At 42.8% G+C, this 20,113-nt stretch overlaps 1 protein-coding gene across 1 annotated transcript in view; it reads left to right on the top strand.

The window, feature by feature from the left end:
• Positions 1-20,113, top strand: part of LOC123746739 (ankyrin repeat domain-containing protein 17) — a 298,429-nt gene that overhangs the window by 150,218 nt on the left and 128,098 nt on the right. Inside the window, 1 exon segment of the mRNA XM_069316838.1 lies at positions 8,355-8,567. Within this exon segment, the coding sequence (XP_069172939.1) occupies positions 8,355-8,567 (213 nt within the window).

Genomic DNA, 20,113 nt, shown 5'->3' with positions numbered 1-20,113 from the left:
GACTGATGTTGGGGCGACCCCAGACATCAGGTAGTATGGGGGGCGAGTGCAGGTGCAGCCAGACCGGCGACCAATCAGCGCAGCCGGCAGCGATCAACATGTAGTTTGGTGATTTGGGTCCGAACAGGTGGCTGGCTGCATACGTTTTGCTCACCCTGGCAAGCCTTGCTGGTGTTGTTGTCGTTGTTGGACATTTCTTCCATAGTCTTTTTATATAATTGTGAAGACGTAATTATGGAGGGAAGAGCAGGCTCAATCTCTTGAAGGAGATTATCGTCACAACTCTCCCCCGAAGCCTGCGGTTCTGGAAGAAGTACGTCGTTATGTGGTGGAGTGATGGATGGAGTCGCTTCTACTTCATAAACTCTGGAGAGGGCATCGGCTATGGTGTTGTCAGAACCCTTGATATAGCGGATCTCCAGGTTGAAGTCTTGTAAATACAGAGCCCATCGTAGAAGACGCTGGTTGGTGAATTGGGCTTGATGTAGGAAGCGGAGAGGGTTGTGGTCTGAGAAGATGGTGGTAGACCTGGCGCCTTGTAGGTACGGAGCGAAGTGTTGGAGGTTCAGGACGATGGATAGTAGCTCCTTTTCAATAGTGCTGTAGTTCCTCTGGTGTGGTTTCAGTTTGTAGCTGTAGTAGCTGACAGGTAGAACCTCCTCGCCTCGTTGTTGCATCAGGACACCACCAACGCCGGTACCACTGGCGTCGACATGAAGGACGAAAGGCTTGGTGATATCTGGAGAGGCGAGAATGGGGTTAGAACAGAGGAGGAATTTGAGTTGTTCAAAAGCAACGGTTTGCTGTATGGTCCAATTATACCGTTGCTTGGGACTGGTTAATAGAATTAGAGGTGTGGCGACTGTACTGAAATTCCTCACAAACCTACGGTAGTAAGAGGCAAGACCAAGGAAGCGCAGGAGCTGCTTCCTGGTGGTAGGCTGTGGATACTGTAGGATGGCTTGAGTGTGTGAGTCTAACGGAGCTATGCTGCCACTCCCAATAACATGACCCAGATAACGCACTTTACCTTTCGCGAAAGTGGACTTGCCCAGGTTGATGGTGAGGCCGGCTGTCAGGAGCTTGGAGAACAGACGTCGCAGCTGGAGCAGATGTTCACTCCAGGAGTTGGAGGCTACGACGATATCGTCCAGGTAGGCGTATGTGTTATCCAAGCCCTGGATGACACGGTTGACAGCTCTTTGAAAGGTGGCCGGGGCATTACATAGTCCGAAAGGAAGGCGTTCATATCTGAAAAGTCCAAAAGGAGTGATGAAGGCAGATATCTCTTTAGCGCGCTCCGTTAGACACACTTGATAGTACCCCTTAAGCAAGTCCACTTGGGACAAGTACTGGGCACTACCAATGGCATCAAGGATGTCATCTATCCTTGGCAAGGGGTAAGCATCCTTGACAGTGACAGAGTTCAGTTTACGATAGTCGGTGCACAACCGCACCTTACCTTGGGGTTTGGGCACCAAGATACAGGGTGAGGCCCAGGGGGACTCACAAGGTGTAGCCAGTCCATGATCCAAGAGGTATTGCACCTCAGCACGCATGACTTCCTTCTTGCTCGGGCTGATTCGGTAGAAGGGTTGACGAATCGGCCGGGTGTCGGGGAGCAGTTGGATGTCGTGCTGGGTAACATTACACTCTTGGGGATCATCTCTGAACAACTCTTGATGTTCTCTGAAGATCTTGACGAGAGGTGCACTATGATTATCCTGAAAGTATTTGGGAAGATCATTAAGGATTTCGGAATTAGAAAGCGCTGACTCCTTGTCAGTGCTTTCGGGAGGAGAAGCTGGGAAGGTCTCACTGTGGATGTAGGGTTCTGTGAATGTGGAATAATTAGTCAAGACAGTGGGAGGAGTACCATTATATTGCTTCAGGAGGTTGACGTGGCACAGCTGGGTCTTCCGCCGCCTATCTGGAGTCTCTATCACATAATTATTATTATTCCTGCACTCTTTGACGCAGTAGGGTCCTGAAAATCTGTTTTGTAAAGGTGAACCTGGGATAGGGAAATAAGCAAGGACGAAGTCTCCCGGCTTGAATTTTCTTACTTTGCTGGTCTGGTCGTAATGAGTCTTCATTCTCACCTGGGCTTTCAATAGATTATCATGAGCAAAGCGGTGGACTCTCTCTAGAATGTGTTGAAGGTTTTGAAGAAACTGGGGCACATTCTGATGCTCACTGAAGGTGGCATCTCTGAGAGAGTCTTTGAAAGCCTTAAGGGGAGTACGGCACTTACGGCCGTAGAGCATCTCATAAGGAGATACTCCTAGGGACTCATTGGGGAGACTTCTGAAAATACACATTATTAGGTCAATCTGCTTATCCCAATCCTTCGAGGTTTCACTACAAAACTTTTTCAAGAGTGCTTTGATGGTCTGATGACTACGTTCAAGAGAACCCTGTGAAGCAGGATGATAGGGGCTGGACAATACCTGTTTGATGTTGAACTCCTCCAGTGTCCTTTTGAAGAGATCACTGGTGAAGTTGGTGCCACAGTCACTTTGAATCTCCCTGGGAAATCCGTATTGAGTGAAGATCTTCAATAGATGTTTGATAACCGTAGCAGCCGTGATATTCTTCACTGGAACTGCTATGGGAAATCTGGTGGTAGGACACAGGATGGTTAGGATGTAGGCGTTACCTGAACTGGTCCGAGGTAAAGGACCAACACAGTCTATTATGAGTCTGTGGAAAGGTTCCGCAGGCACCTGTATGGGAATCAGTGGTGCTCTGGGAATGGAGACGTTCGGTTTGCCTGCCATCTGACATGTATGACACTGTTTTACGTACTGTTTGACGTTATTTACCATACCTGGCCAGTAGTAGTCTTGACGAATCCCATGGTAAGTCTTGTTGAAGCCGTAGTGGGAGAATGCTCCGTGGGCCAGGTGTAGAATAGTGGGCCGCAGGCTGGTGGGAATCACAAGTTGTTCGGTGTTGGCCCAATCGTCCTCCTCCTTCAGTTTACTGGGTCTATATCTGCGGTAGAGCAAGTCGTTCTCTAGGAAGAACCCAGGAATACTGTCGGGTTGAGTCTCAGCCTGGAAAAACAAGGGTGTTAAAGTAAGATCTTCCCTCTGCAACTTACGGAACTCCAACTTGGTCAGATGCGGGGGTAGTTTCTGAGGGTCTTGAGGGACAGCGGTAGCAGTAGAGTCAGCTGGCTGTGGACGTGCGGCTTGTGCACGGGTGGTCACGAGAACCGGAGGAGAAACTTCATCACTCTCTTGAACCTCTGCTGGAACATACTCAAGAATAGGATTTATTGGCACAGAGTTACACACCTGGGGTTTGTCCATGACGATCAGGTTGGTCGGTTGCAGGTCTTCTGCCAAGTCGTTGCCTAGGAGAAGTTGCACTCCAGGCATGGGAAAAGGCTTTTCCCTGACGGCGACTTGGACTTCCCCGTTCACGTAGGGACAATCCAGGTGGACTCTGGCGAGAGGGTATGGAGTGGTAGCAGTGAGGTCAGTGATGAAGACTGTTTCCCCGGTGTAGACTATGTTGGGCACAGCCGACTTCAAGATGATCGATTGTAGAGCCGCTGTGTCCCTCAAGATCTTCAATTTGAAACGTCCCTCCGGATTTGAACCGTTGGCAGAGACAGTTCCAGTATACAGGTGGTTACTGAAAAGAGAAAGATCATTAACATTAACACCAACATTCATCACAGGCTTACCGGACTTAGGAGGAGTTGGTTTGGGTCGTTGTTGGTCAGTGGTTCCCTTGTATTGAGACTTACCACACTTGTCTATGGTATGTCCATAGAGTCTACAATACTTGCAGTACAGTTGTGAACCAGCTTGATCGGGGCTCACCTTCTCGTAACTGTACCACGACTTCTTACTGGAGGATGGTTCAGGTGTCAGCCGGTGGATGAGGCTGTAAGTGTCAGCCGACTTAGCACACTTCAGGTAGTCGGTTTCTTCTTTATCTGCTAAGTAGAGGCGGACAGGAGGCGGCACACGTCTCAAGAATTCTTCAACAAGCATCAGGTTGACGAGTTCTGCAAAAGTAGAGACATGTGCTGCTTCCAGCCATTTCATGAAATACCTCCGTTTCGTGTTAGCAAACTCGAGGAAGGTAGTGGTACTTGCCTTCAGGTGGTCACGGAATTTCCTTCTATAACTTTCAGTAGAGAGGAGGTAGGCGTCCAACACTGCTTGTTTCAGAGTGTAGTAGTCATTCTCAGACGCCAAAGTACTGAGTGTGACTGCAGCTCTACCTGTAAGATGGACTCTGAGAAGTGTGGCCCATTGGTCGACAGGCCAACTGAGTTGATTAGCAAGGGTTTCAAAGGTGGTAAAGAACACATCAACTTCTGCTTCTACAAAGGATGGCATTAACTTACTTGCATGTGATATATTAAAACTGACGGGAAGATTGGCAGTAGCTTGCTGGCGTTGAGCGAGGTGTGAAGTTTCCAACGTGTATTCCCGTTGACGACACTCAAGAGCCAGAGTCGCTTGTTGCTTGTCATGTTCGCGTTGTATTTCCAACTCGCGTTGTTTGGTTTCAAGCTGTAAGCGTTCACGTTCACGGAGCATTGCAAACTCACGTTCCTTGAGGGCGATCTCTTCCCTTCGTATGTCAGCTGCTTCCCTTTGCTGTTCGCGGGCTTCCCTTTGCTGCTCACGTTCAATCTTGGCCAGCTCTAGTTTGAGTTTCAGCGTTGCCAAATCAGTTTTATCTGCAATATAGTAAGTTTCATGAGTTTCAGGGTCTATCTTACCTTGCTCTAAATAGTAATCCAGCAACAGGTTGTGTAGGTCATTTTTGTTGGCTTGGTAGGGAACTTCTAGTTGATACTCATGTGCAAGAGTTTGTAATTCAGTCCTCTTGGCACGACTTAAAGTCCCTATTTCACCTGCTGGATTTGCACGGAAAGTTTGGAGACGAAACATGGTGAAATTAGCAAATAAAGGTACACGAATGTTCAATAATGAAATGTCAGAAACAGGACAACGTGGCAACTGGTACCTATCCTGTGTGATCTTTAACAACTAACGTTAAGTGAAAGATATTAAATGATTAAATTAAATCAAGGGCGCAGGAAATCTTGTACCCGGTACTCATGTAAGAGAATAAGGGCAAGAAAATCCTACTAACAAATGAAACAAAGTTTCGAAAACAAATGAAACAGTTAAATGCTTCAAAAGTAAAATTGGTAGTCCAAGGATGTAGGCATACCTTGCCAAGTCTCTATAGGACATAAAGCAAGTTTTTCCTACTGAATTTAATATGATACTTACAGAATTAGCGAACTTTTGTGCTCTGAAAAAATAAGCTAATTCCCTACCGTTGTATGTATCATCATCTCTGACTGACGTGTAGGGGTGCGAGGTGTCAACTGGTGACGAGAACTGCTGCTGAGGTCCCAATTCAGCAACTAAAGTTCGAGCTAGAGGAACTATGGCCCTCTTTATCCTCCTACAGTCAGATTGCAGAAGATTGGGTACTCTTGACCCGGGGCAGACCACAGTACCAGGGTACCAATATGATGATCTGTCAGAATGAGAAATATTCAAGGGACATAGATGGTAAATACGAGTAATAACATGGAGGGAGAGATGACCAATTAAGAGTATGACTGAGGCCTACAGTCACCACGTAATCCAAAGTTGTCTCACCTTCACTATATGTTACTCTCGTAATGCACAATACACCGCACCTTATAAAAATGAAATTGAATGAAAAATAGTAAAGCTACGTTAACAAAGTTAAATACGCTTACCATAAATTACCACTTGGCACCAGTACCTGAGTGAAGCTCCTAGGACAGGCCCCCATATAACTTGTGACGGTAACGCGTTGGTGTTCGGCTGTTTAAGGCTAGGGGTATGGCCTCGTCACATAGTTATAAAAAAAATAGAAAAACTGGAACTTCGTCTGTGGTAAGGTAAGGAGAAGACACACAAAACACAAGTAAACTTTAACAATGAAATTTTAATTACGTTAAATAAATCAAAACATGAAAATAATGCACAAACAAATTCTTATAATAAAATCAATCAATCAAAATAATAAGAATACTTAAATGACACAATGAAAAGTTACGTTAAGGCAAAATAACAAGAAGTGCAACACAAAGGTAAGTGGGAGGTGCTGGAATATTGGCTTAAAGCCACCACCTCTCTCAGTACACGCTAACGTCTAGCTGGGAGGAGTGCTGGCTACGAAAGCACTGAACATTCTGAGGACTGATGTTGGGGCGACCCCAGACATCAGGTAGTATGGGGGGCGAGTGCAGGTGCAGCCAGACCGGCGACCAATCAGCGCAGCCGGCAGCGATCAACATGTAGTTTGGTGATTTGGGTCCGAACAGGTGGCTGGCTGCATACGTTTTGCTCACCCTGGCAAGCCTTGCTGGTGTTGTTGTCGTTGTTGGACATTTCTTCCATAGTCTTTTTATATAATTGTGAAGACGTAATTATGGAGGGAAGAGCAGGCTCAATCTCTTGAAGGAGATTATCGTCACTATATATATATATATATATATATATATATATATATATATATATATATATATATATATAATATATATATATATATATATATATATATATATATATATATATATATATATATATATATATATATATATATATATATATATATATATATATATATATATATATATATATATATATATATATATATATATATATATATATATATATATATATATATATATATATATATATATATATATATATATATATATATATATATATATATATATATATATATATATATATATATATATATATATATATATATATATATATATATATATAATATATATATATATATATATATAATATATATATATATATATATATAATATATATATATATATATATATATATATATATATATATATATATATATATATATATATATATATATATATATATATATGCATATGCGCGCCTGTGGGTGACAAATGCTAAATAGCCAGGTGCCATTTAAGGGTTAAAGTATTTGAATCAAGTACAGTATTAGTAGCGTTCAGAGAAATTGTTTAACAATCAATCACATTGTACTTAACACTTTGGCTCGGTAACATCTCAGCATTGTGTTCGTTTATTAGAGGGTAGTCCGGTACCGAAGCAACATTGCGTCGTTACCGGCGGCAAATTGGCAGTGGCTTCGGGAGGGGTGTCCTGCGGTTTTGGACATTATATGCATATACACCTGTAGCGAATTTCATTGCGAATACATAGACTTAGGACCAGAATTGAAGTAACAAAGGTGAAAAGAGTATACCCATTTTATTGCTCTTTATTAGCGCTCACTGCGGTAATGCACAGTCACGTTCTCTGTTTGCTGTGGGTGGAACGCCAAGCTTTTGGGCTTTATATTTGCATATATTCCTTTAGGGAATTCTATTGCGAACACAATGATACCAAAATGAAAGACCTAGGATGAGAATTGAGATGTACAAAGTGAAGAGTGTACACATTTTATTGCTCTTGCACGCTCCCGGGTAACACGCTCTCACTTTATCGCCTGGCTTTTGGGCTTTATATGCATTTAGTCCTGTAGAGAATTCTATTGCGAACACATTGATACCAAATTGAAAAACCTAGAACGAGAATTGAGATGACAAAGTTAAAAAGATTATACACATTTCGGTATGACCGCGTGCTCTATTATAATGAGAGGCGCCTTGGGGTGGCGCAGCGCTCTCTTTCTGGTAACTTTCATCTTGCCGGCGGGTGGAGCGCGCCACTGTTTTTTACATTATATGCATATACTCCTGTTAGAACACATTGATGCCAAAATGAAAGACCTAGGATGAGAATTGAAGTGACCAAAGTGAAAAGAGTGTACACATTTTATCGGTCTTGTGCGCTCCTCGGTAAAACGCTCTCGCTTTTTCTGTTTGTTACGGATGGTACGCCAAGCTTTTGGACTTTATATGTCTTTAGGCCTGTAGAGGATTCTATTGTGAACACAATGATACCAAAATGAAAGACCCAGGACGAGAATTGAGGTGACCAATGTGAAAAAGAGTGTACACATTTTATCGCCCTTGCGCTGTTTTCCCAGGTAACATGCTTTCACTTTCTCTGTTTGTTGCGGATGGTACGCTGAGCGTTTGGACTTTATATGCCTTTAGAGAATTGTATTGCAAACACATTGATACCAAAATGAAAGACCTGGGATGAAAATTGAGGTAACAAGTGGAAAAGGAGTATACACTTTTCAGAATTAATGCGCTCTCCTGCGGAATGCCCAAACCCACCCAGGGTAGTGCTGTGCCCGCGCGCCCATAGCATCAAAGTGTTAAGTGCAAACTATATTTGTTTTTCTTTTAAAATCTTTTTCAGGAGCATGAGATTGAAGGTGGATGCACACCAACGACTTGTTGGGCAGGTCACCTTTGCATTTTGCCGTTCATCTGTGTACAGGGTGTAAAGGATGATGTGACCAAGACGACCACCAATGACTACACACCACTTTCCTTAGCCTATGCAGGTGGTCATGTTTCTGTGGTGGCATTGCTGCTGTGTCATGGGCCTGACCCTCATCACAAGCACAAGGTGAGAAGAGAACTGCTTTCATTTATTGCTTCTAAGATTGTAATTACTCAAGTGTAGTTACAGGATGAGAGTTACGCTTGTGGTGTTCTATCTTCCCAGTAGTGTCTCCACTCAATTATCCAGACTATATATTGTATAGTCCAGACTATATGTAATATATTGGCACAGCAATATATTACAAAGATACCTTCATATGCAATAGTGTCATTAGTGATAGAGACGACTATTGTGAATATACCTTTGCCAAGTTCTCCAGTAAATCCCTTAAATCCTCCCTGACTATCGGTGCCATCTATAGATTTCCTAATACCAACATAGCTTCATTCTCAGACAACGTATGGAATCTTATCTTATAAATAACAATCTCAACAAAAATCACATCATTCTAGGAGGTGATTTCAGTATTGACCTGGGTCTTCAAAATAACTCTTAAGTTGACTATTTCCGTAACAGCATGCATTCCTGTATGCTAATCCCCACAATCACCAAGCCCACCCAAGTCACTCAAACATCTGCTACCACCTTGGATCACTTATGGACTAATATAGCAGCTCCCCTTACATCTGGGGTAATCTATGATAGAACAACTGACCACTATCCTACCTTCCTCATAGCAAACATGGACACAATACCTCCAGAAAGCAAGAAACTCTCATTCAGACTACACAGTGAATCAGCTTTAGGCACACTCTCTAATGCCCTTCACAATATTAACTGGGAATCTGAATTTAATAATACACCGGATATAAACTCATTAACTAACCTCTTTCTCTCCAAAACTCTAAGCATCTACAACACTCAGTCCCCTCCTTACCAAACAAGTAACTGACAAAAGAAAAAACAATCCATGGCTCCCAAGTGCCATAATCAAATCAATCAACAAAAAACATGAATATGAAAATAAATTTAGGATTGGCCTAGTTACAAAGGAAGTAGTTAAAAGGTACTCATCAGTGCTTACAAGTATCATTAGAAAAGCAAAACTTTCATATTATGAGACTAGATTCAAAGAAGCAAAAGGCAATATGAAAAGCACATGGAATATCATCTCTAATATCCTAGGAACAAAACAACACTCCCACAACCAGATAACACACTAAGGATGGCTTTACACCGTCAACTGATTTAGAAATGGCAAATGAATTTATTAGCTTTTTTTTTATCGGTTGGTGCTAACCTTGCCAGTAAAATCCCACAGACTCGGACACATATCAACACATATCTCTCAGGCAGCTATCCAAACTCTTCTTCTTCTTTCACCAGTCAGCCCGACATGTTGTGTCCATCATACACTCACTAAAAACCAAAGCTGGGAACATCAGTGAAATCCCATCCATTGTATACAAGAGCGCCTCCCATGCCCTTGCGCCACCTATAGCTCTGCTATTCAACAAATCCCCTGTGTCATACCTTCCCTGATATTCTTTATAAAGCAAGAGTAACACCAGTTCATGAAGGAGGTAATCCGGCAGACATAAACAATTATAGACCAATATCAAACCTACCCATCCTATCAAAAATATTTGAAAAAATTATCTACGAACAGCTCTACTCCTCTCGTAAAATTCGACATTCTTAGCCCCTGTCAGTTTGGCTTCCGCTCCCAAGAGAGTACCAACGATGCAATTATTAGTTTTCTTGATATAATTTACTCAGCCCTTGACAAAAATGAGTTTCCGATTGGATTCTTCATTGACCTGAGAAAGGCCTTTGACACTGTTAATCACAATTACCTCTTACGTAAACTTCATCATTATGGAATCCGAGGCCATGCACTGGACTATATCCAATCCTATCTTAGTGACAGACTTCAATGTGTAACCATCAATAATATAACCTCTCCCCCCTCTACCAATAACCGTTGGAGTGCCACAGGGCAGCATCTTGGGTCCTCTCCTATTTCTTATATACATCAATGATCTGCCTAATGTCTCTTAACATTCTGAAACCTATTTTGTTTGCTGATAATACTACCCTCATCTACTCTAACCCCAACCCACATACACTAAATGATGATGGTAATAATGAACTAAAAAAAGTCCACTCATGGATGTCAACCAATAAACTAACACTTAACATAGAAAAGACATACTACATTTTATTTGGATGCAAATCTACAAATGCAAGTTGATCAGACCACACACTAGAAGTTGAAGGGACGACGACATTTCGGTCTGTCCTGGACCATTCTCAAGTCGATTGTGATGAGGAGGTAGAGACAGGCAATAAATAGGCAAGAGAGAGCTGAGGAGGAAAGTCAGGTGTAGGGGATAGTAGTAATAATGAGAACTGCAGAAGGCCTATTGGCCCATATGAGTCAGCTCTTATTATAACCACCGAAGGAGATAGTAATAGGAATAAGAAGAGGATAGCAAGGGAGCGTAGGAGAAGACAATGAACAGAAAAGGGGAGAAGAGAGAAAGAAAAAGAAAGAGAAAGAAAGAAATGGAAGGGGGAAAGCTTATGTTAAGTCACGTTTGTTAGAAAGATTAGAGCATTTGAGTATATACTGTGAAAGGGAAGAGTCGACAGCAACAAAGCCAGGACTCGAGTTCATGTTGGGTACATTGTGTATAAGAGCCGATTCTACAAGACGGCGTCTGTGTAGAGTAGAGGCAGGAAAGATTATTTTGGAGGAAGACCAGTCAATGGGATGATTAAAATCCCTCACATGGCAGAAGAGAGCATTGTTAGTGTCTGCAGACTTAACACTTCTCTTGTGTTCTTTAAGTCTGTCATTCAGTGTACGGCCAGTTTCGCCAAAGTATTGGAGAGGACAAGATGAACAGGAAATAGAGTAGACACCAGCAGCATTAGAAGCAGGAGGAGCAGTGTGAACTAGATTGCTACGAAGTGTGTTAGTTTGTCGAAAGGCGAGTTTAATGTCAAGAGGACGAAAGGTATTGGTAAAAGTTTTGAGTTCAGATATGAAGGGAAGGCATAGTACAGTGCTACTAGTGTTGGATGAAAGTAACCCTACTAGTGTTGGATGGTAAACTAGCAGGTTTAGGATGAAAGAAATTTCGTTTAGCTTGAGAGTAGGCACAGTTGATGAAATGCAAAGGATAACCGAGGCGAGAAAATGATTTGTAGATAAAGGCAATTTCAGAATCAAGAAACTGAGGGTCGCTGATGCGTAGAGCGCGGAGTAAGTGAGAGACGAGGACACTTTTCTTAACAGAAGGAGGATGGTAGGAAAAGAAGTGAATGTACATACCACTATGCATGGGTTTACGGTAGACTGAGAAAGAGAACCCAGACACAGAGCTGTGAACATGAACATCAAGAAAAGGAAGGAGGGAATTAGATTCCCACTCAACTTTGAAATGGATAGAAGGAGCCAGATTGTTAAGAGAGGCGAGGAAAGGCTGGAAAAGATTAAGGTCATGAGGCCATAAAACAAAAATGTCATCAACATAGCGAAGCCAGAGAGAGGGACGAGTATCAATAGAAGGAAGAAGAACAATTTCGAAGTATTCCATGTAGAGATTAGCAAGAACAGGGGAGAGAGGGGAACCCATAGCGACGCCGAAAGTTTGAGTGTAATATTTACCGTTGAAAGAGAAAGAGTTAGATTCAACATAGTCTAATGAGATCGAGGAAAACGTCAGTGAGAAGCGGGAGAGGAAGAAGGCCCTCAGACGCCTTCTGTCTAAGGAAAGAGAGAACGTCATCGAGCAGAACATTAGTGAACAGAGAGTCGACATCAAGACTAAGCATCTTACAAGAGGGTTGCAGGCACAGTCTTTCTATGAAGTCCTGAGGGTGACGAAGGTGGGCAGGGAAAAAAGTGCCAAGGTAAGGTGTCAGGGTTTTAGCGAGCCAGGAGGCAAGAGGATAGATGACAGAGCCGGGTGAAGAAATGATAGGACGAAGAGGAACACCAGGTTTATGAGTCTTAGGAAGACCATAGAAATAAGGAAGAGAAGGGCAGATGACACGTAAACGTTTAATGAGATCAAAGTCAGGAGGGCAAAGACTAGAGAGCTGTCTTAGTTTGCGGTTAAAGGAAGTTTTGAGGCGATCCAAAGGGTTAGAAGTCAGAGGAGCATAAGTGTGAGAGTCAGAGAGCAAGACATCTGCTGTTCGGAGGTAGTCCTCACGGTCAAGGACAACCACCGAATTGCCTTTGTTGGAAGGAAGGATAAGAATAGAGTTGTTAGATTTTAGGGAGGCAAGGGCAAGCTGGAAGCGACGAGGAAGGTGGTGATTTTTAGAAAACAAGCTGTCAAGAACGAGGATAAGGGCTCCTCTAAAGGCAGACAGGTCTGAAAGAGTACTAGAGTTAGAATTGACAAACCTGTCAAAGGAACTAATGAGATCAATGCCACAGCGTGGGCCAGGGGAAGTAGCAAAAGACAGACCAAGACCAAGAAGTTCTTGCTGGTGCTTAGAAAGAAAGTAGGACGAAAGGTTGGTAACACAGTCAGAGAGAGAGTATTTGGCCCAAGGACTGTTGGAGATCAGGCGTTGAAGTTTGTTGTGTAGTGTGGAGGAGTGGTGGAAAGAGTGCAAATGCAATTCAGCTTCAGATAGATAATGTAAACATTAGCAATAAAAATGATGGTACGGCTGTACTGGTGTTTCTTGGCCTATTCCTTGACAAGACTCAACTTCAGCACCTACATACAACATATAACTAAGAAAGTCTCTAAAACAGTTGGGATACTCTCCAAAATCAGATCTTATGTACCTAACTCTGCTCTCATCTCTCTATATTATGCACTAATCTATCCGTATCTTAATTATGGTATCTGTGCATGGGGTTCAACCACTGTAAACCACTTCAAGTCCATCATCCCCCAACAAAAATCTACTATCAGAATAATAACAAATTCTGCTTTCAGACAACACTCAGCCCCCTTGTTTAACTCCCTTAACATGCTAAACATACTGTAATCTCATTCCACAAATTTTCTTGTGTGTCAATTACATTTACAAAACCCTGTTCTTAAACGCAAATCCTGCTCCGAAACTCTCCCTGGACCGATGTAATAGGACCCATTATCACCACACCAGAAATAAATCTCTCTCTCATATCCCCAGAGTCAAACTTAATCTGTGTAAACACTCTATGCAAATAAAGGGACCCAGTCTATGGAACTCACTCCCTAATGAATTGAAAAGCTGTCCAACTTTTGCATCATTCAAAAACAAAATTAAAAAGTACCTAATCTCATCTGCATAGTTTTTTTTATCTTGCTGTTTTAACATTGCGCTGTATCTATTGCTACCCAATCTCCCAATCCGAACATCTTTACCATTGTGATCATTGCTGTCGTCTTATATGTGCTATCAGTCTGCTGTACGGCATTTGTTAATCTTGTTTAAATTACCAATCAAGTTGTCAATGTAATCAACCAGAGCTTTAATATACTTACTATTCTCTCTCATCTCGTTTTTTTTTCTTGCAATGTATCTGTTATTTTATTAATTCTGCTAGAATTTACCTACTTAAAATTATCTGTTAGATTAAGGACCTGCCCGAAATGCTGCGCGTACTAGTGGCTTTACAAGATTGTGAATACTATGCTATGTATTCTCTCTAACCCAGTGTACCTTCTTGTATATAAATAAATAAATATGGGAAGGACACCCCTGCCGGATAATCACGTTTTCCAGATAATGGTACTTTTTCACCCGAGTCCAAAAGGGACCATTTCCAACAATTTTTATACCACACTCGTGATTTGAATTGACACACACTAATTAGTGTGTGGGGCTGGGTGAGTGGTTAGCTGCCTAGCTGGTAGGTGAGCAGGGAAAGTGGGTAGGCAGGCAGGGATAGGTGGGTTTTGAATGGGTGAATGACAGGCAGATGGGCTTGGTGGGTGAACAGGTCGAGCAGGCTAGTGGGGTGGATGGGTGAGCAGGCAGGCAGGTGGGTGGGCTATCAGGCAGGTGGATTGGCAGGTGGGTAAACAGATGGGTGGGCAGGGAAGTGGGTGTGCAGGTAGGTGGGCATGCAGGCAGGTGGGTGAACAGGTGTGTGGGTGGGCGAGCATTCAGGTGGGTGAGTGGGCAAGCAGGCAGGTGGGTGAACAGGTGGCTGGGTGGGCTATCAGGCAGGTGGGTGGGCGAGCAGGAAGGCTGGTGAACAGGTGGGTGGGTGGGCGAGCAGGATGATGGGTGAACAGGTGGCTGGGTGTGCGAGCATTCAGGCAGGTGGGTGGTTTGGCAGGTGGGTGGGTTGGCAGGTGGGTGGTTTGGCAGGTGGGCATGCAGGCAGGTGGGTGGGTTGGCAGGTGGGTAGGTGGGCATGTAGACAGGTGGGGGAACAAGTGGGTGGGTGGGCGAGACTGGACAGAGACAGATCACATGTCCTGCCTGGTTACCCCCTCTCCCCCCCCCCCCCCACCTCACACTGACCTTCCCATCTCCCCCTCCACGTGTGTCTACACGTGGGCGTTGACACGCTGTATGTTGACTTTAACATATGAGCCTTAAGTTCTGTTAAATCCCATTTTATTTTCTTGTAAATATTTAAATGAATAAATAGCAAACCAAATACTGTACTGTTCTGTTTAAATATTATAGCGTTTATAGTGTGTTATTTAATATTCGTAACTAGCTCTCCACAGTAATAAAAAAACAAAATAATTCTTGCAACACCTCCAATGCCACCTTCCTTGATAGGCTTAAGCGAGTCACATCTGTTACCCCACACACTCGACACTTCTCCCTCCCTCCTTTCCTTCCCTTCCTGACCGACTCCCTCCTTTCTTTCCCTTCCTGATCGACTCCCTCCCTCCTTCCCTTAGGGAGGGAATTATCGACAGTTGAACTGTGACCTTTAAACAGTGTGTGTATGGTATGTGGGGCGAGTGGGGAAGGTGTGTCGGTGGTGGGGGGAGGGACGGGCTCACTCAGATAACCCTACACTCGTCACCGGTAGCCAGAACTGTTTCTTAAATTCTGGATGTAAAGTACATGATCATGTACATTTTTGGTTACAAATTTTGTTTAGTAATCTGTATAATCTGTAACCAAATGTGTATATGATCATGTACTTTACATTCACAATTTAAGAAACAATTCTGGCAATCTAGATAGATTAGATTGTTTTCTTAAAGGAGTGCTGGACCAACCCGGCTGTGATGAGTATGTGTGCCTGTGGGCCGCTCCAAGCAACAGCCTGGTGGACCAAACTCTCACAAGTCAATCCTGGCCTTGGGCTGGGCTTGGGGAGTGGAACAACTCCCAGAACCCCATCAAGCAGGTAGCAATATTATTAGGATAATAAAAAGTTATAAAAATACTTTTAATGAATGTTTTATTGTATTCAATGGAAATTCTCCTGGCTAGCAATCTACTGCCACCTACAGAAGGATCTCTTGGGGAGGGAGGGAGCCAATGAATGTGGGCAGGATCGACAGAGGAAGTGAACAGCAGTGAGGGGTGACTCCCTCCCTCCCTTCCTGGTGGTGGTGTACAACGAGTGTTAGGCCACTGATCCGGCCAAGCACCCGTTTTTCTGGCTCCCATGGACATTTTGGCTGGATTGCGAGAACTTTATCTGACCACGATTTTAGTCGGATAAGGGCGTTTTCCAGATGGTCGGAGTCCAGATAATCGCATGTCTACGGTACTGTCATACAACACTTTGAAACTACTGATGGTTTGGCCCTCCACCTTCACCTCACTTAGCTTGATCCGTCTATCACTGTTTTCAAGAGAAAACTTTCTAATATTTTTTTGGCACCATTGTATCCTTAGCTTGAATCTGTGTCCTCTCGTCATTGAAGTTGCTGATTTCAGGAATGTCTTTTTGTCAATTTGGTTGATTTCTTATTATTTTGTAAGTGCAATCATATCGCCTCATTCTTTTCTATCTTCTAGGTTTGGCACATTAATTGCCTCTAGTCTCACCTCGTAACTCTTGTTTTGCAGTTCTGGAAGCCATTTTGTAGCATGCATTTGCACCTTTTCCAGTTTATTGATGTACTACTTGAGATATGGGTATCTTACCTTACCTTGGTTACCTTGCGATGATTTCGGGCTTAGTTTTCCCTCGGCCCGGTCCTCGACCAGGCCTCCTAGTTGCTGGACTTGTCAACCTGGCTGTTGGACACGGCTGCTCACAGCTTAATGTATGAATCACAACCTGGTTGATCAGGCATCCTTTGGAGGTGTTTATCAAGTTCTCTCTCAAACCCTTATGTGTAGTGGAAGCATGTTGAACAGTCTCGGGCCTCTGATGTTGATAGTTCTCTCTATGTATTGCACCTCTGCTTTTCAACGGAGGTAATAGGCACCTCCTGCCATGCTTTCTGGTCTTGTGCTGTGTTATTTCTGTGTGCAAGTTTGGGACCAGCCCCTCTAATATTTTCCATGTCTAAATTATCATGCATCTCACCTGTGTTCAAGAGAATACAGATTTAGGCCTTTTAGTTGGTCCCACTAGTTTAGAAATTTTACTGAGTGGAGTCTAGCAGTAAAGGATCTCTGCATGCTTTCCAGGTTAGCAATTTCTCCAGCTTTGAAAGGAGCTGTCATTGTGTAGCAGTTTTCCATTTAAGAGAGCACTAGCATCTTGAAGTCTCATCATTGGTATAACATCTCTAATTTGAAACGTACTTGGTATCCAACTCGTCATTTTCTTGCAGTTGTGGCGGCTACTTTGTGTTTTTTTAAAGGTAAGGTCTTCCGACATGATTATACCCAAATTCTTGACTTTGCTTTTTCATTCAATTTTATGATTTGACTGCATTTTGTGTGTGGTTTTTTATATTTTCATTTTTACAGTAGAGCAAGAGCTAGAACTTCATTAAATACCATATTATTTTCTGTAGTCCATTGAAAGACCTGATTTACATCTGATTGGAGGTTTGCTATTTCCTCTAAGTTGTCTACTCTCGTGAAAATTCTAGTGTCATCTACAAATGATACGGTATTATAGTTTGAGTCCTTGTCTATGTCCACTATGAGGATGAGATAAAGTACTTGAGCAAGCACAGTATCCTGGGGGACTTGAGCTCTTCACAGTTGAAGGTCCATGTGATGGTCCACAGGGCGCCTGACAGCTGGGTGGACAGCTCTTCGGATTCGTAGTCCTGAGGTTTCAGGTTCAATCCCCGGTGGAGGTGGAGACAAATAGGTAAAATGTTTCTTTCACCCTGATGCCCCTGTTACTTAGCAGTAAATAGGTACAGTGGTACCTCGGTTTAAGAGTTTAATCCGTTCCTGGAGACAGCTCGTATTCCGAAGCTAATTTCCCCATAAGAAATAATGGGAAATGAATTAATCCGTTCCTGACTACCCCTAAAACCTCACATCAAACTAAATTTTTATACCTAATTCATCTAAATAAACTTAAACTATGTTCAAGTTATTACTTACCCTTGTTGATGAATGCTGTAGGCCTATGGAAGATGGGGAGGAGGAGAGGAGTTACTGTTTGAAAGGGGAGTCCCCTTCCATTATCACATCAGGCAGTGAGGACCTTTCTGGTGTGCTCTCCCTGGCACGTTTTGTCTGAGTACCACTAGGTCCTGATTGTGGCTCACTGCTCGATTTTCTCAACACAAATCTGTCCATGGAAGCTTGCTTTTTCCTTCTTCGCAAGCTGTCTCTGTAGTAAGGCATCACATTATCATTGAAAAGATTAAGGCAACAGCCTACTACAGCTTTCTCTGGGTGAGTCTTTTCAATAAAAGTTTGAACCTCTTCCCACATCTGACACACCTTAATTTGTCCAGAAGGGACATTCGCTACTGCTGCTGCCACCTCCTCCTCCACTGGAGAATCATCTGCTGCTGCATTGTCTTGCTGTTCCTGTTGAAGGGCTTGGAGTTCGTCGGTGGTCAGTTCTTCGTTGTGTTCTTCCACCAACTCCTCCACATCACCATCCAATTCCAAGCCCATTTGCTGGCCCAGAGTAACAATTTCCTCAACAATAGGTGCATCATTTACAGGCTCAAACCCCTCAAAGTCTAGTTCTGTCACACATTCAGGCCACAATTTTTTCCAGCAAGAGATCAGGGTTCTTTGAGTCACTTCTTGCCAGGATTTGTCAACGAGTTTTAAAGCGCTGCAAATGTTAAAATGGTGTTTCCAGAACTGTTTGAGGGTGAAGTTTGTGGCTTCAGTCACTTCAAAACATTACTGGAAAAGTGCCCTTTCATAAAGTTTCTTAAAATTTGCTATGATTTTCTGGTCCATAGGCTGAGTTAGAGGAGTGGTGTTAGGAGGAAGGAATTTAACTGAGGAATTTATTGTATCTGGGCAACAAATCATCTTCCAAGCCTGGAGGATGAGCAGGAGCATTGTCGAGGAGAAGCAGGGCCTTGAGTGGCAAATGTTTCTCCTGCAGATATTATTCTATGGCAGGGCACAGCACTTCATTCACCCACTCCAAAAAAATAAGCCTAGTCACCCATGTTTTTATATTAGACTTACACATCACACACATTTGAGTTTTCTGCACTTTATACTGTTTGAAAACCCTTGGATTTTCAGAATGATACACTAGCAAGGGTTTAATTTTCAAATCGCCACTCGCATTTGAACACAGCACAAGCATAAACCTATCTTTCATAGGCTTGTGTCCGGGCAAGGATTTTTCCTCCTGGGTAATGTATGTCCTCTTAGGCATTCTTTTCCAAAACAGTCCTGTTTCGTCACAATTAAACACTTGTTGCGGTAGGTATCTCTCAGCCTCTGCAAACTCTTTATATTCGTCAATAAATTGTTCCGCGGCTGGTTTGTCTGAGCTGGCTGCCTCCCCATGCCTTGCAACACTATGGCTACCACTTCTTTTTTCTAAATTTTTCAAATTGGCCCCTGCTTGCCTTAAACTCTTTCGTATCTGCATCACTCGTTGCAGGGGTTTTCTTTACAAGGTCTTCGTGCAATACCCTGGCTTTCTCACAAATGATGGCCTCCGAAACACTATCACCCCTTAATTCCTTGTCTTGTATCCAAATTAATAACAACTTTTCCACTTCTTCAGGTATTTGTGGTCTTTGTTTCGTCATTGTTCTTACTCCTTTTGCCACTTTAGCACTCATAATCTCATTTTTCTTCTTAAGTATAGTGCATATTGTTGATGTGGCTTAATTTGTTGTACTGCCTACAAAGTTCAACCTGCTACGGGCTTCTTCCCGGGGATGTGTAACAAAAAGAAGGCCTGGTCAAGGACCGGACCACAGGAGGACATTTGGGGAGTTCTGTCCACTAGTTGGTATATTTTAGTTGTTTTAACCAGATTAGGGGTTTGTTTTGAGACGCTTACCTTTCTGGGTGTCTGTTCCCAACCCGTTCTCGCAAATTTAATAAGTCAATATTGACTTATTAAATATGTGCATAGGTGACATACTTAACATAATAGATACCCTTAAAAAGATTCATAGAAAACACCGACCTTACCTAACCTACTTAGTATGTTAAGATAAGCATCTTATTGCTTCGTAATTACAATTATTACCTAACCTATAATAGGTATAGGTTAAGTAATAATTGTAATTACGAAGCAATAAGATGCTTATCTTAAGATACTAACAAGGTTAGGTAAGGTTGGTGTTTTCTATGAATCTTTTTAAGGGTAT

The sequence above is a fragment of the Procambarus clarkii genome, chromosome 85 (genome assembly GCF_040958095.1).
Source record: "Procambarus clarkii isolate CNS0578487 chromosome 85, FALCON_Pclarkii_2.0, whole genome shotgun sequence".
NCBI lineage: Eukaryota > Metazoa > Arthropoda > Malacostraca > Decapoda > Cambaridae > Procambarus > Procambarus clarkii.
This window is presented reverse-complemented; position numbering and strand designations above follow the sequence as displayed.